Source organism: Anabrus simplex, chromosome 3 (assembly GCF_040414725.1).
Source record: "Anabrus simplex isolate iqAnaSimp1 chromosome 3, ASM4041472v1, whole genome shotgun sequence".
Classification (NCBI taxonomy): Eukaryota; Metazoa; Arthropoda; class Insecta; order Orthoptera; family Tettigoniidae; genus Anabrus; species Anabrus simplex.
The window spans coordinates 343,548,714-343,571,397 of NC_090267.1; the positions used below are offsets into that span (position 1 = coordinate 343,548,714).

Genomic DNA, 22,684 nt, shown 5'->3' on the forward strand with positions numbered 1-22,684 from the left:
ATAAAAAAGAATGGTGCCGTTATCATCATCATCGTCACTGGCGCGACAGCCCTTTTTGAGCCTTGGCATTCTGAATTTTTCCTCACTCTTTCCTGTTAAGTTCAGAGCTCCTCCAGTTATCTTCACATCCTCTGTCACTCCTTCTTCCCACTTTAACTTTGGTCTTCCAACTTTCCTGATTCCTTCTGGTACTGCATTAAATGTCGTCTTTATCATTCTGTCATTAGCACGCAGCATTTCTCCTGCCCACTCCAACCTTCTGATATGTATACAGTTAACAATGTTTTGTTCGTTATACAATTGATGATTATATCTTCTTCTCCAGGGCCAAAAATTTGCCTCAAAATCCTTCTTTTAAATATACCGAGCTGTCTTTCGTCAGATTTTGAGAATGTCCAGATCTCAGCACCATATGTTAATACAGGCTTTACTAAAACTTTATACATTAGGACTTCATGGTGTACGTTATAAGGTGTAGAATTCAAAGTTGATAAAATAAAATATTTATGAATAAAACTAACATCTAATGGGACTGAGAATGAACAAATAGGGCGATCAAAAATTAAAGAGATGACCCGTCTATCCAGAACGAATTATTTGGAGAAGAAGCTGCGAAATGCAGAATATAAGTGCTTTAAAACATTTTTAAAGTCGTTGTTAAATCAATAGCTTTATATGGGGCAGACGTATGAGGCAATGGAGTAGATAGAAAAGAACTAGATATGTTTTTGTTTGATGCAGCCCTCCATGCATTCCTATCCTGTGTTAACCTTTTCATTTCTACGTAACTACTGCATCCTACATCTGCTCTAATATTCTTGTCATATTCATACCTTGGTCTACCCCTACCGCTCTTACCACCTACACTTCCTTCAAAAACCAACGGAACAAGTCCTGGGTCTTAAGATGTGTCCTATTATTCTATCTCTTCTTCTTGTCAAAATTAGCCAAATCGATCTCCTCTCGCCAACTCGATTCAGTATCTCGTCATTTGTGATTCGATCTATCCATCTCACCTTCAGCATTCTTCTGTAACCCTTTTCAAAAGCTTCTATTCTCTTTCTTTCTGAGCTAATTATCGTCCATGTTTCACTTCCATGCAATGCCACGCTCCACACGAAAGTCTTCAAAAACATCTTTCTAATTCTTATATCAATGTTTGAAGCGAGAAAATTTCTTTTCTTAAGAAAGCTTTTCCTTGCTTGTGCTAATCTGCATTTTATGTCCTCCTTACTTCTGCCATCGTTAGTTATTTTACTACCCAAGTAACAATATTCATCTACTTCCTTTAAGACTACATTTCCTAATTTAATATTTCCTGCATCACCTGCCTTCGTTCGACTGCACTTCATTACTTTTGTTTTCGACATTTATTTTCATCTTGTACTCCTTACCCAAGACTTCGTCCATACCATTCAGCAGCTTCTCGAGATCTTCTGCAGTCTCAGATAAAATAACAATATCATCGGCAAATCTGAAGGTTTTGATTTCCTTTCCTTGGATTGTGATTCCCTTTCCAAATTCCTCTTTGATTTCCTTTACTGCCTGTTCTATGTAAACATTGAAAAGGAGGGAGGACAAACTGGAGCCTTGCCTCACTCCTTTCTGGATTGTTGCTTTTTTTTTTTTTTTTTTTTTTTTTTTTTTTTTTTTTTCAAAGCCCTCGATTCTTATCACTGCAGACTTTGGTCCAATCACCATTGTCGAATGCCTTTTCTATATCTACGAATACCATGTACGTGGACTTGTCCTTCTTGATTCGATCCTCTAAGATCAGGCGTAAAGTCAGGATTGCTTCACGTGTTCCTACATTTCTTCTGAAGCCAAATTGATCTTCTACCAACTCACCTTCAACTTGTTTTTCCATTCTTCTGTAAACAATACGTGTTAAAATTTTGCAGGCATGAGATACTAAACTAATGGTGCGATAGCTTTCACACCTGTCAGCACCGGCTTTCTTGGCAATATGTATAACAACATTCTGCCGAAAATCGGATGGGACTTCTCCTGTCTCATATATCTTACACACTAAATGGAATAACCTTGCCATGCTGGTTTCTCCTAAGGCGGTCAATAATTCAGAGGGAATGTCATCAATTCCAGGTGCCTTGTTCCTATTTAGATATATCTATATACATATAAAATAAGAGTTTTGTCGGTACATTGCTCAGAATTTGAAAAGAATGGTATTTCTGTATCGATCATGTCCATAGTAACAACGAAATGCACTTTTTACTTTTCCGTAATGTCTGTCTGTCTGTCTGTCTGTCTGTCTGTCTGTCTGTCTGTCTGTCTGTCTGTCTGTCTGTCTGTCTGTCTGTCTGTCTGTCTGTCTGTCTGTCTGTCTGTCTGTCTGTCTGTCTGTCTGTCTGTCTGTCTGTCTGTCTGTCTGTCTGTCTGTCTGTCTGTCTGTCTGTCTGTCTGTACACGCATCACGGGAAAACGGCTGAAGGGAGATAAATGTTAGTTTAGGGAAGGCCCAAAATTTAATTCTCAAATATTTTTGTTATTAGTGGTCCTATCTTAATTAAAATCGGTATGCAAAGTCGGGAAATAAGTCGCTACAATCTAGGCCATAAATAATTGTATACACTCTGGGATGAATGGTAGTTTAGGGGAAGGATTAAATTTTAATTCTCAAATATTTGTGTTATTAGTGGTCCTATCGACAAATAATACATTACTAAAGATATATAGTATTAAATTTCCGATGATTTATGTCTTATACATTTTTTCCGTACCGGCTATGATAACAGAGATATTCATGAATTTGGATTTTGTTGCTAAGTGCATATCAGAAAGAAAGAAAGAAAGAAAGAAAGAAAGAAAGAAAGAAAGGAAGAGAAGCAAGAGGTACTGTGTTGTGGCTAATGGTTATATGTAAGAAAACAAGAATCACAGAAAGAAACATAATGACTCGTTGTTTATTCCGTGCAGAAGCAATAGAAGACGCGCATCTACTGACAGAATGTAGGAAAACCGACTCGTGTATGGTGAAATATCTGGGAAAGGACTTTAAAACAAAAATAGAAACAGAGAAAGAATTCCACATAATTTTAAAATTATTAAACAAATGGTGGATTGCTACGGGAAGAACATTTTCTGTGTTTTATAAAATTCAGTATATGGCCATAGAAAATGAGAGAACTAAATACTAAGAAAAATAATGAAGGGTAGGATGCATGTTTATCCTAGAATATGTAGCATTACATACCATAAACGATAGAACATAAAAATAAAAAGTGAGATAATGTGTAGAGTGAATATAAACACTGTCATGTTTAAGTACAAAATTTAATGTAGTAGGGCCCAATATAGAAATAGTTTTAATAAGGAAAATTCAATGCATGTGTCAAATAAATAATTTGCAATAAATGAATGTTCTCTCCCTAAAACTAGGGGACAGGAATGTCCTATTCTATTAATGTTTTTTTATGTCACTCAAGTGCCCAAATACAGTTCCGAAACTGTAGTCATATTCTAGGTCAAAGGGAGACTCTATCATTGCACAGTGCAACAGTAGCTCTAGACAAGACTCACTCTCAGTGCGTCCTTACTTTAGATTCTCACAATAGAGCAGAAAACACAGTGGAAATGAGGGGGTACACAACATGCCTGGCTGAAATGCTCACCAAATGTAATATTTAAAATATTGTGAATAATAATAATAATAATAATAATAATAATAATAATAATAATAATAATAATAATAATAATAATAATAATAATATGATATTGCTGTTCTCTCAAACGACATAGAAACCGCTAGAGCTCAAGTTGAAATTTTAAAGGAAATTGCCGAACAAACTGGTTTGCTGATATCGTTTGAGAAAACAGAAGTAATTACTAACATCAAAGAGGCTCCACCAAAACTCCATACAAAATACGGGGACATCACCCGAGTAGACAAATTCAAATACCTGGGTGAGATCATCATGAAAAATGGGCTGGACAAAGAAGCACTTCAGGAACGAGTACGCAAACTGGAAATAGCCTAACAAACATCCCGCACAATCTACAACAAAAAATACCTTTCCCAAAACACCAAGATACGTCACTATGAAACAGTTGTGTAGCCAGTAGTTCTATATGCAGCCGAAACCCTGTCTTTAATGCCAACAAAGGACTCCTTGAAGAACTGGAGAAAAGAGAACGCAAAATTGTGAGAGGAATCTTGGGATCAAAGTACAGAAATGGAATCCATCAAAAGAGATCCAACAAGGAAGTCTACAGCAAAATAGAGAAAATTACCGACACAATCAGAAAAAGACGGGCACGATTTTACGGTCATCTGAAAAGAATGGACGGAAGAAAGTTAACTAAAGAAATCTTTCACTTTTTTGATTCAAACCCCAAAACTACAATTCCCTGGTTTAGAAATACCAAAGAAGATCTGCAAATGCTACATATCTCAGCTGAAGACGCCCTTAACAGAGATCTCTTCCGCAAGAAAATATTGACGAACGGGCTAAACTGAGACGAGCAACCGAAGAGAAGACACGGTGCCCCTTGGACAGAGGAGCGTAAGCAGGCCCACTCACAAAGAATGAGGGAAATTTGGGCTCCAAAGAAGGCCAAGTTCAGTGTCAAATGCAACAAGACTTAACGTGGTCCTTGATGGCCCCAGCGAATTATATATATATATATATAATGGGAGAGACCTCGTGCAGGTGTTTCGAGTTGACACCCTATAGGCGACCTGCATGTCTGTGAGGATGAGGTCCAACCGAAGTATTCTAACCGCTGACAGCACAAAACACAATGCCCCCAAGCCAAAGGAATAAAACAATGAAAGGTAAAATACCCAACCCGGCCAGGAATCGAACCAGGAACCCTCCAGGCCAAAGGCCAGCACGCTAACCATTTGGCCATGGAACCTGTGTTATTATATTATATTATATTATATTATATTATATTATATTATATTATATTATATTATAATTCAATAATAATGATAATAATTCAGGTATTAATAATCCTGTGAATTAAAAAATATGTCACCCCTCACAGCAAAATTCCCCTTTCTAGTGTACGATTCTCTTTTCGAATTCTTGTGAGTGCCACTCAAAAAAAAAAAAACTCTTACTTTAACCATAACAATAATCCATAATACAATGAAATCACTTACAGCGAACTGGCACATGATTGCCAAGAATATGGAAAGTGTCCCTTTGTTCATCATTACTGACGATGTGCCTAACGTCATAGAATGAATTGTAGTAGCCTACCCCTTCTACAGCGTTGTTCATTTATACCAACAGCATTAGGAGAAAGCAATTAGCGGAGGTCACGAATAATTATACATAGTATCTTAAAGATACCCAACATATTGCATGTCAGTTTGCGATAAGGACGGTGATTAGGGTAATCATCTTGCGCAATCCGACCTAATCTTGTTTCGTACATTTCTTGCATTGGCATGCGATTGTATTATACTTTAACATAGCCATATTTCTTCCTTTCTTAATACGTTTACCCTCCAACGTTCGTTTTTCTCTTGGACTCAGCGAAGGATCCCACCTCTGCCGCCCCAAGGGCAGTGTCCTGGAGCGTAAGAATTTGGGTCGGGGGGGATACAACTGGAAAGTCGGACCAATACCTCGCCCAGGCGGCCTCACCCGCTATGCTGAACAGAGAGCCTTGTTGGGGGATGGGAAGATTGGAAGGGATAGACAAGGAAGAGGAAAGGGAGCGGCCGTGGCCTTAAATTAGGTACTATCCCGGCATTTGCCTAGAGAAGTAGGAAACCACAGAAAACCACTTCGAGGATGGCTGAGGTGGGAATCGAAACCCCTCTACTCAGATGACCTCCCGAGGTTTAGTAGACCCCGTTCCAGCCCACATACCACTTTTCAAATTTCGTGGCAGAGTCGGGAATCGAACCCCGGCCTTCGGAGGTGGCAGCTGATCATACTAACCACTACACCACAGAGGCGGACATAACACGTCAAATTTTACTCCCATATTTTACAGATATATTTAATGTATAGAAGACATATTTTAATCTAAGATTTTATTGTCATATTTAACATATTTAACACATTCTTTCGTCGTATTTTACTTCCATAGCTTAATAAGGTACACAATGCCATATATGATTGTCGTATTAAATAAAACATATTTTATTGCCGTTTTACATAGCCAAGTTTTAGCGTATAGAGTGTCATATTTAAAATGGCATATTTCACTGCCACATTGTATTGCCATGTTTAAATATATGTAGTATCATATTTAATGTCATATTGTGCCATATATAACACGACATATTTTACTGTCGTATTTACACCCATTCTGTAACTTATAAAATGTCATATTTTGAACTTATACTGTATTTTCTAGTCGTATGTACACACATACATACATACATACATACATACATACACACACACATACATACATCTACAATATAGACAGTTATGCCTTTCAGCGCACAGTCTGCAAGCCTCTGTGAATTTACTAATCGAATCCACATTCATCTTTTTGTAACTACTAGTGGTCTCGTATAGTTCTACATATCTTATCTTTAAATCCTTACAAACTCTAACCATCGTCGTCTTGGTCTCCCTCTACTTCTCTTACCCACCATAACAGAGTCCATTATTCTTCTAGGAAACCTATCCTCGTCCATTCGCCTCACGTGACACCATCACCAAAGCCGACTTAGGCGTACAGCTTCATCAATCAAGTTCATTCCTAACAAAGACTGTATTTCCTCATTCCGAGTACCCTCCTGCCATTGTTCCAACCTGTTTGTATCAGCAATCATTCTCGCTACTTACATGTCTGTTTCTTCTCACTTACGAATAAGATATCCTGAATCCACTCAGCTTTTATTCCCGCAAAGTTGTTCTATTAATTTCCTTTTTCCCTCCCTACCTAAGATTCTTTATTGCTGTCCAGAAAGGTTTCCCCGCTGCTTAACCTAGCCTTTCCAGGTTATTACCACAAAGCTTTGTCCGGCTCCATGGCTGAATCGTTGGCGTATTGGCCTTTGGTCACAGGTGTCCCGGGTTCGATTCCCGGCAGGATTCAGCAACTACTTGTTTCGATCTGTTTCTTTTTTCTACGTACAATTCCCTGTCTGCATTGGTCCTTGTTTGGAGCCATTTCTCATACGCCTTCTTTTTACGTTTACAAGCTGCTCTCACTTTATCGTTCCACCAAGATTTCTTTACATATTGTTGTTCCTAGGCATTCCTTTGCTGTTTCTACTACAGCATCCCTGTATGTCAACCATTCTCTTTCTACATCCTGAATCTGCTTTCTATGCACTGTTTGGAACGGTTTACTAATCATAACCAAGTACTTCTGTCTAATTTCCTCGTCCTGGATATTTTCTACCTTTATTCGTTTCTCTTTCCTAGAGGTACCCAGTTCATTACAGATGAGATAGTGGTCTGTTTCATCTAAAAATCCCCGAAAACCCCGTACATTCCTAACAGATTTCCTGAATTCGAAGTCGGTTAAGATATAGTCCATTTTGGATCTGGTACCCCTATCCTCCCATGTGTAGCGGTGAATAGCCTTATGCTTGAAGAATGTATTGGTACCTTCTAAACCTATACTAGCACAGAAGTCCAGCAAACGCTTCCCATTCCCATTAGCTTCCATATCTTCCCCATATTTACCAATGATCCTTTCGTATATTTCAGTTCTACTTCCAACTCTCGCATTGAAATCGCCCATTATCACTATCCTGTCCTCGTTATGACCCTGACTACGATCTCACTCAATGCTTCATAAAACTTGTCAACGTCAACCTCATCTACACCTTCACATGGAAAGTACACTGATACAGTTCTCATCCTAATCCCTCGAACTGCCTAGCATGTTACTGTCGCGACTTAAGGTATACCATGACATAACGGGTGGTCTACCCGCCCATTGCCATCTAATTTTATATAACTCACTGCGTTTATTACAATTCTGAAATAAATTGATCCCTCCTTCTAAACCTGGTAATATAACGGCATGTGTGTTTACGGGCTAGAAGACAGCAGGCATCATGGGCGCCACTATTAATTCATTATGGACATACCGAATTAACCCGTAAAGCGAGCACAGATGCGAAGAACACGTACCTTGTAAGGTTGTGTCCCATTTGCGATCACAACAAAATTTGTCCCATTTGCGATCACTCCCATTACAGTAGAAAAAGAAAAAAAAGATACGAAGAAAGACCCGTTCGTGTCCCATTTGCGATCACTGTAAAATTATCAGCAGCTTATCAGGGTTTTTCAACGTCCATGCACCAGAGGGACTGGTAATTAGGGAGTACTCCACACAACCGTGTGATAAGGATTCTCCCAACCCGTCACCTCTCTCTTGAACGTTTTTTGAGGTAATATTAGTCTATAGTTTTTAACATACAGTAATTATTCCAGCTGTAGACATCAATTGTTGATGTAGCTTTTGTTGTTATCTGCGTGCTTATTACAACATGCAGGTCATTGAGACGAAGAGAGGCAACCATTGTGCTTTATATTATGGATGCTCTTACAGAAATTTATGGAAAAGTCAGGGATGTATGGTGACATGTGTGTTCTTCTTTTTATCGCTGCCTTTACGTCGCACCGACACAGATGGGTCTTATGGCGACAATGAGATAGGAAATGGCTAGGAGGGGGAAGGAAGCGGCCGTAGCCTTAATTAAGGTACACTTGCTTGTTGTGAAAATAGGAAATCACGGAAAACCATTTTTAGGGGTGCCGCCAATGGGGTTCTAATCCACTATCTCCCGAATGCAATCTCATCTTTTCGCGCTATCATTTTATAATTGTAATTTCTTCTACTTATTTTAATCTAAACATTTTCTTAAGTTCTGGAATCTCGTACATCTAATCCGAACGTACAGACAAAAATTATCATTTTACTTAAATAGGTGAAAGTAGGCTGAGTGGCTGCGCCTTTTAACGCGCTACGGCTATGGAGCCAAGCTCTGCATTCGGGAAATGCGTGGGTTCGAACCCCACCGTCGGCTGTTCTCAGAATGGTTTTGTGTGGTTTAATATTTTCACTTCAAGGCAAATGCCGGACAGTTCCTGTCCATAGACCAGAAGTGAATGCTCCCACCACCTTACGCAATTTCATTCACCATAACATATTTCATCTTCATTAGCTCCTCAGTGAGGTGTCAGGAAGGGCATCCGGCCGTAGGAACATGCCGTATAAATTAATCTCATCTCATCCCCGACCCATTATCAAGAAACGAGACTAAGGGGTAGACATACATACAGATAAATGAAAGTATGCAAATTATATTTTGAACAGTTGTTTGCTTAACGTGTCAGTATGTATATTTGAACAGTTTCAGCAGTATTTAAACAGTAATTTAATTGTGTCCCCTACTGTATGTCTGTTGTCTGTTACGTCATCAGCCCAGAGGCTGGTTGGATCCTCAAATAGCACCACCAAAGGTTATGCGGTTATAAGGAAACCGCAAAAACCAATGGCAGCACCAAAATGAGGCGTACTAGGCAAGACGAGGAGTGAGGTAGTTTGCCATTGCTTTCCTCACTGGGTCAGAAAGTGCTGTTGCAGCACGACTGACCCTATGAGCAACACCTTTCATAACACTCAGATGCACTAGTCGTGCTCTGAATGTCATTACTCAGCACCACCCATACCCCAGCAGCTTCCATATTGTCACAGCCACGGATGAGACTGGGACTTCGGTGGAAGCTACACTTTACTCTGGCCTGTGCTAAGAGATGGATACAAAAGTACTGTATCCATCAAGAAATGGCAGCAGGTAACCCCTACTGTATAAGAAAGTGTAAGTTAACTGCTAAATGTTAACTGATCTACAATTGCTTAAAAAAAAAAGGGTAGCACCGTCGAAGAAACAAAGTGTTACAGCAAAATCCTTTGTTTTGAAATTGGAAAGTTTAAAATATAACGGTTTTAATACGCACATCTTTTGACATATTTCTTAAAACTCATTTAATTGCCTTTACACCCACAACCATCTGGTAACTCTAAACAAAAGGTTCATTTGAGTCCTTTTTATTCTCTGTCAGTCCCGGTATTAACCCATCAGTCTCAAACTGTAAATTTAATGAGTTTCAACATGCGATTCGTAAGAATCCTAGTATGTAGTTTCGCCAGTTATTTGAGAGATGTCTTCCTGTACTAGTCCTTCAGTAGGGAATTCCCTCACAGCAACCTGACTGTATGTCTCTGATAAGAGTGATCGCAAATGGGACAATGTTTCACCCGTCAAAAATAAACTAGTATTCTATCAGAGTGATCGCAAATGGGACGACACCCCTTGCAACAGGTGGAGCACACTCAGACCAGGAACAGGTATTGTATACGCTGGGAACAGCCCGCTGCATGTCAAGCCTCGCAATAGCCCACTTTTCACAGGCGCGGTCGGGCATGTGATAGTGGACAGTGCTCGAAGGTACGGAGGTTCAAATCCCGCGGAAATAATTGTTCATTTACCGCCTCTTGCCTCGGATGTGGCAAGCTTGCATACTTAACAGTTTCCACAGACTGATTATGTTATTTTACCCTGTAAAAGGCTGTTGGTATCGTGGCATAGGGTATTGAGCTGGGTTGGACAAGGAAGAAGAGGTGATGGATTTCTTTCGTCACTTTTTACTACCATGTTTAAGGTACAAAATGTCATATTTGATTCTATTAAACATACAGTATATGTTCACGTTTTCCTGTCATGATTTTAAGTATATAATGTCATCGTTTAATGTCACATTTAAAACTAGCAAATGCACCCGTGCTTCGGTACGGTGTTCAGTGAATAAGATTATTTAAAATAGCATGCCTCTTGGTGTTATCGAATAAACAGCATGGAGAGTTCCCCATACGTTGTTTCCGATGTAAAGTGCGATTTGCAGAGTTGTGATGATAACGGCAGGCTCACTTGCCTGCTGTCATTCACAATCGAGTTGGGAAGTTTTCATTAAAATAGAAGATCCCTTGTTTACTGTGCGGTCACAATAGATTTGAGAAGCTTTCGTTACAATTCCAGACACAATCGGATTGGAGAGATTTGAAGAAAATTGCATGCTCCCTTGCCTCCTGCCAGTCAAAGCAGGAAGGGAATTATTCATTACAATGATAGGCCCTCCTTATTAATGTCAGTTACATAGGAGTATGAGAAGGGCCACTATTCCTACAACCAGTTAAAATCGATGAGGGGAGTACTGACTACAAATGCACACGCCTTCCTGCTGACAGTCACTATCGATTTTAAAGTATTAATTATAATGGTAGACACACCCCTTCTAGATCGCAACAAATCGATTTCATTGAATATACATACCTGTAGACAGTGATGTAGTTGGAACAAAATATTTACAGGAACTCACCTTATTAATTCAGCAATTTCCAAATGGACTCGTATTAGGTGTCAAAATCAGCGGCCTTATGTTTCCGACAAGTTGTTTCATCAGCTGAACGTTTCCCCTGTCGTAGCCATGACTTGACATTTGGTTGTGGGTTAAATATATGCACAGGGGGTCCAACGATGCTTATGAAAATAAGTAAGCTTGATCTTGCAACCAGCAGCCTATTTCTCTTTTCGGCGTGGATCTCATTGTACACCCATGACGTTTCAGCGCTATGTATAGATATAAGATATTCTTACTGAGTGTAAAAATGTTGCGTCATTGTAAAGCGGCAAAATATTTTCCGGAACGGCGTTCCGGCCCGTTCCGGTCCAACTAAACCACTGCCTGTAGATCGACATACGAAAGTATATGCATGTTAAAAATATTTCAAACGTTCATTTACATTTAACTGCTAAACGGTACGTTCTATCTACAAACGGATAGCACCATAAGACGCCTCTTTTAGCACTATAAATGACTGATCCTATGCCATCTCCTCTGTTTTTTGGCTAGATTGAGTTCGAAACTTTGACCAGGGAGAAATATGGGTAAGGTTTTCACACACTGCATTATTTTTCGGATATTTATGTGACAGCTAGAAACATAGAATTTGTCTCACATATGGCCACTGGGAGGGCCAAGTTTCGTGCCGAATTTTATGATTCTGTCTTTCCTATAAGTGAGTCAAACTACGTGTAAAAACTGCAAAATGTACGTACAATTGAGAAACAAAGCCAAATCTAACGCATAAATGATATAGATACGACAAAAAGTCACAGAATCAAAGTTTTGGATCACTCCAAATTGAACGGATAGTGTGCCATCCGTTATGTGATACGACTTACCGTTTAGCCACAAAATACATCTGCATCGTCATTAAAATTGCCTCCATACTACGATATTTTCCAGGAGTAAAAAGTAAAAATTTTAAACACCTTGGAATTTTTATCTTGGTTACGAACTACAGTAAAACCTATAATTTTGCCAAATTTCAATTTTCTAGCTCGTCTGGCAAATTGTGCCGCATTTTGATGTTAGGGAAAGCGGAAAAAATGAAGAATCTGAAGAAACGAAAGCTAAAATATCTGCAGATTGTCATTATTACACCTAAAGCGGATAACTGTACGAAAACTTCGCCAATATAATCGATGTACAGGCACACGGTGTTACAAATTTTTTGGGTATCATAATAAAAATACTTCAAACGCTATTTCAATTCTTTTCAAGGCATCCTTAAGTGGTTTTATTCGAAGAAAAAATACGTGTTTATTGATTTTTAATGAAGATTCCAAATACCAAATTTCACGTCTGTAACATCTTCAGTTTTTGAGATATCAGTATCCTAATAAAAATATAATTCAACGTCATTTTCAGACCGCCCTTCTTGAGTGGTTTTATGGAAACAAACATTACGTGCTTTTTATTTTTAAAAGAGATCAAAATGCATATTTTTATGTCTGCAACAGGTTTAAGTTTTGAAATATACTGTATATATGCTCATTTTAAACATTTCACCCCCTTTTTCACGTCCCCTTAGGTGGATTTTCCGAAAACAAATTATGCATGTTTATTTACTTTTACAGGTGATTCCACAAACCAATATTCACGTCTGTAGAATGTTAGGTTTATAGATATACTCTTGATGTTAAGTGGATCTTCCGAAAAAAATGTGTGTTTATTTATTTTTAAAGGAGATTCCAAACACCAATGTTCATATCTGTGACGTTTTTAGTTTTTGAGATATAAGTATCCTCACAAAAGGTATTCAACAGCTTTTTCACCATTTTCCAACTTAAGTGGATTTTTCGAAAAGAAAGAAATATTTGTTTCTTTATTTTTAAAGTAGATTCCAAAGACCACTTACATCAAGGTACGTAGTACAGCAGGACAGTACAACGTAATATACTTTAAAACATGGAAGTAAAACTGTTAAGTTTTTGAGGCATAGATATACTAATTTAAACAGTTCACCCCACTTTTCAGCCCCTTAGCGACGGAATATCCAAAAATTCTCCCTTAATGACCACCTACACTGCAATATAAATGTGTCCCCAAAATTTCAAATCTTTATGTCGAGTAGTTACGGCTGACCGTTGATTATAGTCAGTCGGAGTTCGCATTATAAATACAAAGATGACGTATTTTACTGGCACATTTTATTGCAATGTATTAACATGCATAATGTCACATTTAATGTCGCGTATTACTACGATATTTAATTTTTTTTGCTAGTGCTTTACGTCGCACCGACACAGATAGGCCTTACGGTGACGATGGGATAGGAAAGGCCTAGGAGTTGGAAGGAAGCGGCCGTGGCCTTTATCAAGATACAGCCCTAGCATTTGCCTGGTGTGAAAATAGGAAACCACGGAAAACCATCTTCAGGGCTGTCGACAGTGGGATTCGAACCCACTATCTCCCGGATGCAAGCTCACAGCCGCGCGCCTCAAACCGCATGGCCAACTCGCCCGGTGTTTAACATATTAGATCATATTGTATTGTTATATTTATCGACATGCTTGCTGCCATTTTTAACACATCAGTGCCATTTGTATTTTCATATTTTTCACATTTTACTGTCGTTTTTAATATATCAGTGTTATATTTCTTGTCATGTCAAATACTTCACGTTTTACTTCCATATTTTAAAGTATATTACTGTACTACGTACCTTGATGTAAGTGATCGTATTCGTTGAATTTTCACATTGTGATTGTGGAATTTTAGGAATCTCAGAGCCCCAGCTGAGTAAGGCATTGCTTACACTTAACTTGAGCCGTGTTCCTGTCCGTCAATTTCCTATCCGACCTCTCTGGGGTCATCCAACCTTGTTTACCACGCCATTCATGATCCTTCGCTTTCTTTAGTTGCAACACTCATTCATCAAAGGATCTGACCTCCTCCTTACGTTCGTTCGTTCGTAATCTGTTTAGCCTCCAGGGTCGGTTTTTCCCTCGGACTCAGCGAGGGATTCCACCTCTACCGCCTCAAGTGCAGTGTCCTGGAGATTCAGACTTTGGGTCGGGGATACAACTGGGGAGAATGACCAGTACTTCGCCCAGGCGGCCTCACTTGCTATGCTGAACAGGGGCCTTGTGGAGGGATGGGAAGATTGGATGGGACAGGCAAGGAAGAGGGAAGGAAGCGGCCGTGGCCTTAAGGTAGGTACCATCCCGGCATTTGCCTGGAGGAGAAGTGGGAAACCACGGAAAACCACTTCCAGGATGGCTGAGGTGGGAATCGAACCCACCTCTACTCAGTTGACCTCCCGAGGCTGAGTGGACCCCGGTCCAGCCATCGTACCACTTTTTCAAATTTCGTGGCAGAGCCGGGAATCGAACCCGGACCTCCGGGGGTGGCAGCTAATCACGCTAACCACTACACCACAGAGGCGGACCTCCTCCTTACGATTATCGATCAATAAGAGAGGCTGAATACGGTATTGTTTTTGAACTTCAAACAGTCACCAACACGGCCACTCATTATCCCTATACTGTAAGCCATGTCACAATGTTTCTTGGTACCTATCACCTTCCTTCGAATTTTCATTATCTGTTCTATTGTTTTTGTGCTCTATCTTTGTTTGTGTTAGAGTTGTTATCTCTGACGGCCACATCGTAAATTGCTTTTTGAACTCGTGAGACATTAGACGTATATTTTGAGTTAATGTCGTGTGAGCTCACTATCTCTCTCTCTCTCTCTCTCTCTACCTCGGACCGAGAAAGGACGCATCAGTTGTCTTGGTAACGGATCCTGAAGAAATGCATTCGAAACGTCGGTAACTGGTACATCGAGTACAAAACCTAACCAATCGGTCGAATTAGGAGGAGGAACATAAATTGTTTAACAGGCCGTGGAAACTAGTGCTCGCTGTCCATATTTCACCTTCACTTTTTTCTATCGTGTCAGTGTAGCCAAAACCAAAGGATCGCCTTTTCTACGTTCTGTCCACATTTTACCTTTAATTTCGTTTCAGACCTGGTCGTATCGAAGTGGCTAGAACGAAGGATCAAAAGTGGGTCCTGTCATCACTGTGTGTGTGTGTGTGTGTGTGTGTGTGTGTGTGTGTGTGTGTGTGTGTGTGTGTGTGTGTGTGTGTGTGTGTGTGTGTGTGTGTGTGTGTGTGTGTGTGTGTGTGTGTGTGTGTGTGTGTGTGTGTGTGTGTGTGTGTGTGTGTGTGTGTGTGTGTGTGTGTGTGTGTGTGTGTGTGTGTGTGTGTGTGTGTGTGTGTGTGTGTGTGTGTGTGTGTGTGTGTGTGTGTGTGTGTGTGTGTGTGTGTGTGTGTGTGTGTGTGTGTGTGTGTGTGTGTGTGTGTGTGTGTGTGTGTGTGTGTGTGTGTGTGTGTGTGTGTGTGTGTGTGTGTGTGTGTGTGTGTGTGTGTGTGTGTGTGTGTGTGTGTGTGTGTGTGTGTGTGTGTGTGTGTGTGTGTGTGTGTGTGTGTGTGTGTGTGTGTGTGTGTGTGTGTGTGTGTGTGTGTGTGTGTGTGTGTGTGTGTGTGTGTGTGTGTGTGTGTGTGTGTGTGTGTGTGTGTGTGTGTGTGTGTGTGTGTGTGTGTGTGTGTGTGTGTGTGTGTGTGTGTGTGTGTGTGTGTGTGTGTGTGTGTGTGTGTGTGTGTGTGTGTGTGTGTGTGTGTGTGTGTGTGTGTGTGTGTGTGTGTGTGTGTGTGTGTGTGTGTGTGTGTGTGTGTGTGTGTGTGTGTGTGTGTGTGTGTGTGTGTGTGTGTGTGTGTGTGTGTGTGTGTGTGTGTGTGTGTGTGTGTGTGTGTGTGTGTGTGTGTGTGTGTGTGTGTGTGTGTGTGTGTGTGTGTGTGTGTGTGTGTGTGTGTGTGTGTGTGTGTGTGTGTGTGTGTGTGTGTGTGTGTGTGTGTGCAAGCCGAGCAAGAGACTGTGTTCCATATCAATTACTGTTCCAAGTGCCTATCTCGTTGCAGTAGAGGACGACTTAATTTATACTAAACCATATCTAACTGAAGTTGCCAAATATTCAGCTGAAATCCATTGAACTAATGTAGTATTAGTTTGACTTTATAATTAGTATAATTTATATTGTAAACAATGTGTATATTGTATTCTGATATATTTGACACATAATAATAAACCATAACTTCATTCAGAACCACCGTTTACTCCAATCTAGTTCGTTCTCCACATTATTTTAAAAAGCATACCAACCTAGAGATTTCAAAAAGTACTATTCCAAGTATATGCTAAGCCAAAAGTCGTATAATGATACTGACTGTAATTTTAATACGTTTATGGTGGTGGTGAATATTCCAAAAGTCACAAGAAGTGGTGTCCCATTAGAAAATCTGCCGTGTATGACCCCTGAGCATTGCGGCTAGCTGCGGCGTAGCTGAGAAGTCTGTCACAGACACCCGTGTCGTGAAGACGGCAAGTTAACTGACTTTGAACGTGGGATGATCATCCGCGCACGGCGCATGGGTCATGGCATTGCGAAGATTACACGCGAATTAGGGTTTTCGAGGTCCACAGTGTCGCAGAGGGAATGCTACCACCCGCGTAAACCGTCGCACGGGGAGACCACAGGTGTTTAACGAGTGGACATCACGTCACCTCCGCAGAACCATACTGTGAGCTCGATGGGCTACTGTGAGTCAGATTACCGTCCAATTGAATGTTAGGAGTCAGGAATCCACTTCTACCAGGACTGTAAGGAGGCAACTGCACCGCACAGGCTTTACCAGCCGACGACCAACTCGTGTTCCTTTGCTGACACCTCGACACAGAGCTCAACGACGTGCATGGGCCCTCGAACATCGGCAATGAACCATGGAACAGTGGCGGCGTGTGGTTGCAGTTGTATCGAGCTGATGGGCGCGTGAGAGTGTGGCGTATGCCCCACGAAGCTATGGATCCTGCGCGTCAACAAGGTTATGTCCAAGCGGGAGGTGGCACAGTTCTGGTCTGGGCCACCACACACTGTGGTCACAATTAGGCTCCATTGTCCGGCTGCAGGTAGCACTGACAGGTGCACGTTATGTGAACATTCTTTAAGCCCATCTGCATACCTTTCTGGCCCTAGAGTACCCTGATGGAGATGCCATGAAATGAAATGAAATGAAATGAAATGAAATGAAATGAAATGAAATGAAATGGTGTATGGCTTTTAGAGACGGAAATGTCCGAGGACTCGGATCGCCAGGTGCAGGTCTTTTGATTTGACTCCTGCATGCGACCTGCGCTTCATGATGAGGATGAAATGATGATGAAGACGTCGCATACATCCAGTCCCCGTGCCAGCGAAAATAACCAATGATGGTTAAAATTCCCGACTCTGCCGGGAATCGAACCCTGGACCACTGTGACCAAAGGCCAGCACGCTAAACATTTAGCCATGGAGCCGGGCAGGAGATGCCATGTTTCAACAGGACAATGCTTCATGTGGTGGCACGCAGGTGGTTGGAGGAGCATTCCAGTGAAGTTACGACCATTGATTGGCCCTCTCTTAATCCAGTCGAGCATTCTGATGCTGTCGATGCTGATGTACGCTCCAGGAACCCCGCACCAATACACAAGACCAACTGTGGTAGCAGTGCAAGATGCGTAGGTCCAGATCCCACCGGAACGACTCCAATACCTTGTAGAATCGATGACTCGCCGTACTGCTGCCGTTTTGAAGTCTCACGGAGGATCAACTCGTTATTAACATCACATTCCGTGTCTTCCCATGACTCAGTGTATAAGATGAAAGTGAGGAGCCTGCAACTAGTAAATGGAAGCAAAATCAGGCTCAGCTAGAGACTCCCTCGCTGAGTCCGGAGGAGAAAACAAACCTGGACGATAAACTGGAATTTTTAAAAAAATGTATGCTTCTGAGTAACTTACGAAAGAAAGTTACCTCTGTATTCTTTTATTCCCACAACATTTATTATCCACTGTTACAAACAAGTCACATCAAAACAGAAAAAGCGATCTCTGTAAATTCATGAAGGTCCGTAGAGGAGTGGAAGATAAAGGCCACCACTTGACATTAAGAGAGACAGAGTTGTTAGCTCTATGGCCGACCACTTTTGCTCCCAGGAATAAACCTGGTACTGATTTTTGGTATAGGCTGAGCAAACCTGACGGCTATATGCCTCTCTGTAAGTTGAAAATGTCCTTTCCAAAAGTTCAGCCTCGTCTCTACATTTTTCGACTTCCCGACGGGGAATCGAACCGATATCCTTGCGGATGAACAGATCACGCCATTACCATCTAGGCCAAACAGCTGCTCATCAAAAATGAAAAGTCTGAAAATACTGGAAGAGTGTTAATTGAACGTACGTGAATGAGCTCAATTTATAGAACGTAGCTTTAACGGATGTCCGCCTCTGCGGTGTAGTGCTTAGTGTAATTAGTTCCCACCCCCAGGGGCCCGGGCTCGATTCCCGGCTCCGCCACGAAATTTGGAAAGTGGTGCGAGGCCTGGAACGGGGTCCACTCAGTCCCAGGAGGGAAACTGAGTTGAGAGGGTTCGATTCCCACCTCAGCCATCCTCGAAGTGGTGTTCCGTGGATTCCTCCTCTAGGCAAATGTCGGGATGGTACCTATCTTAAGGCCACGGCCATTTCTATCCTTCTTCCTTGTATATCCCTACCGATCTTCCCATCCTCACCCCGTCCCCAAAGGCTCCTGTTCAGCATAGTAGGTGAGGTGGCGTGGACGAGGTACTAGTCCTCCTTTCCAGTTGTATCTTCCGACCCAAGAGTCTCACGCTCCAGGACACGGCCCTTGAGGTGGTAGAGGTGGGATCCCTCGCAGAGTACGAGGAAAAACGGTAAAAAAAACGAATTAAGAAAGTATTAATGAACATTTTTTAACACAGTGTAATCTGTGCGGACAGTAAAGGGGTAAGTGGTTGTGTATACCTGCCAAGATCAAACCCAGATCTCCGGGAACAGCAGATAATACCGGTGGACAGGCTGATTGATGAATGATCAAGATAAGGGAAGAAGCGTGTATCTCACGTGATAACGAGCATATGGCGCGATCTATCTTTAGCTCAGATATGTTTGTAAATATTGTATTATCTACCTGTTGTATGAATGGACCCCACCACGTGCTCCTATTCATCGTTATCATGCAGCTGGATCTAATAAACTGATCACAATTGTGCTGTTATGAATTAATTTCGTAGTAGATTATCCTTGTATGCTTCTGCGAAAGTATCAGGGAGATAATTTCAGCTTTAAGCGGAAATCGCAGTTTAGGAGATTATCGCATTCTATGAGATCACGTGCATTGCAGTTGGACCATGTGAATTGAATGTATGCTCAAATGAATTCTATAGATTAAATCAATTAAATGTAATATTCCCGTGTTAAGAGCCTCCGTGGCTCAGGCGGCATCGCACCGGCCTCTCACCGCTGGATACCGTGGTTCAAATCCCGGTCACTCCATGTGAGATTTGTGCTGGATAAAGCGGAGGCGGGACAGGTTTTTCTCCGGGTACTCCGGTTTTCCCTGTCATCCTTCATTCCAGCAACACTCTCCATTAACATTTCATCTGCCATTCATTACTCATCGCCCCAGAGGAGTGTGACAGGCTTCGGCAGCCGGCACATTTGCTATCCTCATTCCATTCCTGACCCGATCAAATGACTGAAAACAGGCTGTGGATTTTCATCCCCGTGTTAAAGGGAGTCATGACTGAAGTATTGCTATGTTTGACCAAAAATCGAATTTTCAATTTTAATGTTAGAAAGTCCCCCAATCCCGTTATCAGCTTTTACCTAATGCCACTTTTAAGCAACTGAATGCCGGATTTAAATGGCAGCGGTTCGACATATACAGTATAACGCAAGTTCATGCCCCTTTCTCTCGCTATCAGACAAAATTAGCTTCAAAGTATTTACACACCGTCGCCCCGATGTGGGCTTATTGCTCAACCGTTACAGGATTCACTGTTCCCAAAGGGAACTAACGCCAGAAAAACTTTACACACAGAAATAAATGTACAGGGGCATGATTGCCCATACTAAGTGACCTTACTGTAAAAGAAAAGGTTGCACATGACCGGCTATAAACAAAAGGCTAGGAGGCGAAACACCTGCTCTCTTTCTAGAAATTGTTAAAAACCCTAAGTGGGCTTATGGCCCAAAGATACAGAGGATAATCCTATACTACACCGGGGTGACTGAATGAGATACATTAATGCCAAATACGTTTTAAGTGTTTTAAAACTTTAGACACCCCATGCCAAGTTGAATGGGAGCCGACAGAGGGTAATCACTCTTTGTTTCCTTACGTTACATATTTCCCAGTAGAGAATAGAACAGAGTCCACGGACTTGATGAAAATTCTACATTTAAACCATCAAAGTTAGAAATGTACATTAAATAAAAGAGGTTCATACCTTCCCCTCACACTACCCGCAGGAGATATTACATGTCTATGGAAATGTTGCCTTTACCTTGAGTCACTCGGCCTTCCTCACGCAGGCCGCGCCCCTGCCTCCCTTAGGACACGCCGCACTCAAATCACTGGAACAATCAAACAATACAGACCAAAAGCGCCCTTTTATAGTATATTTAGGGGAAGCTTCCAGAACTCTTTACTGATAGGCTGACCGGGCGAGTTGGCCGTGCGGTTAGGAGCGCGCGGCTGTGAGCTTGCATCCGGGAGATAGTAGGTTCGAATCCCACTGTCGGCAGCCCTGAAGATGTTTTTCCGTGGTTTCCCATTTTCACACCAGGCAAATGCTGGGGCTGTACCTTAATTAAGGCCACGGCCGCTTCCTTGCAACTCCTAGGCCTCTCCTGTCCCATCGTCGCACAAGACCTATCTGTGTCGGTGCGACGTAAAGCCACTAGCAAGAAAACATAGGCTGGATCCCTTATACACACTCCCGGTTTTAATTGGCTAAAGAAGATATATCCAATAATCTGATGAATTGATTACAATCGAGAAGGAACCAGCTGGAGTATTGACAACTTCGGTACATTAAAAAGTCCTAAGAACTAGGTTAATAAACATTGAAAATACATATTTCTTTATGAAATAAATAGAGTTTAACCCGCTAGAGGGAGCAATTAAACCGATGGTAGAGACACGTAACAGTTGAAGACCAAAGTACCTTGTAGTACACCAGTTCAAGTTTGTTTACATAGATGGCCTTAGAGAAGGCGCGCAGTTTAACTGGCCGGAGAAGGTGTACCTCCGGTACTATTATTATTATTATTATTATTATTATTATTATTATTATTATTATTATTATTATTATTATTATTATTATTATTATTATTCCTAGCCCTTTACTGCTTGTGCAGGGTCCGCTGTCAAGATTGTATACAACTTGAGTCAGTGCTACTTTAAATCACTTGGAAACAACAAATGCTCACTTGCTACTCGAATGTTCCGTCCTTAAATTATCAGGGAACATTCACAAAATAACCTTCTTCGTTAAACGCATAAGCTTTTCCTTATTAGAATTAATTTCAGTGAAAGTATTAATAATAACACTGATATCCATCGACTTCTGTCTAACAATGAATAACGACGATACTACACTTATTTCTTACGTAGGATTAAAAAATACAATCCGTTTAGGTCACGTTTTCCAGTAATAAATATTTGAATATTATCAAGAATATCGCAGAAGAAGAAGAAGCGGAGTTAATCAGCGACTTATTTCTTTTAAATATACAGACAGTTTGTAAACTATCTGTAAGCAACAGCGTGATTTTTTCAATTGGCCTTACGTCGCCCCGGCACAGATAGGTCTTGTGGCGATGATGGGAAAGGAAAGGGCTAGAAGTTGGAAGGAAGCGACCGTGGCCTTAATTAAGGTACAGCCCCAGGATTTGCCTAATCTGAAAATGGGAAACCATGGAAAACCATCTTCAGAGCTGTCGACAGTGGGGTACGAACGCACTATCTCGATGCAAGCTCCTCCTCCCCAACCCCTCACCTTTAACCGCACGGCCAACTCGCCCGGTAGCACGAATTATAACAGGCGAATGATAAGAAAGGTACGTAAAGCCAAAACTGGTAACATATTCCCTTTTAATGCCGTACAATTATTATATTATATAATTAAACACACAAACATAGGGAAATATTTCAGATGCAGAGCAGTGTAACAACCTTATCCAAACATAGACATTGGTGACTTACTCATTAGCCCAGCAAAGCTACAGGTCACTGATAAAGTAATTAATCATTTTCGCTACTCCTTTTGCCAACAGCAAGCACGTGATTTACTCATCCAAGTGGTAATCACGCCCAGTGTTGCCTAACTTCGGTGATTTCCGTCCGACATTACGACATCGCTACGCCGCTGGAAGTGACTGTATTAAGTAGGCGTAAACACAATATCCATGCGATGTATTC

At 41.2% G+C, this 22,684-nt stretch overlaps 1 protein-coding gene across 1 annotated transcript in view; it reads right to left on the minus strand.

Annotated features, from left to right (window-relative positions):
• LOC136867323 (general odorant-binding protein 19d) overlaps nucleotides 1-5,254 on the minus strand; it is a 95,950-nt gene extending 90,696 nt beyond the window's left edge. Inside the window, exon 1 of the mRNA XM_067144474.2 lies at nucleotides 5,129-5,254. Coding sequence (XP_067000575.2) covers nucleotides 5,129-5,206 — 78 coding nt within the window. The 5' untranslated portion in view covers nucleotides 5,207-5,254. The remainder of the gene's footprint in view (nucleotides 1-5,128) is intronic.
• Nucleotides 5,255-22,684: the final 17,430 nt, after the last annotated feature.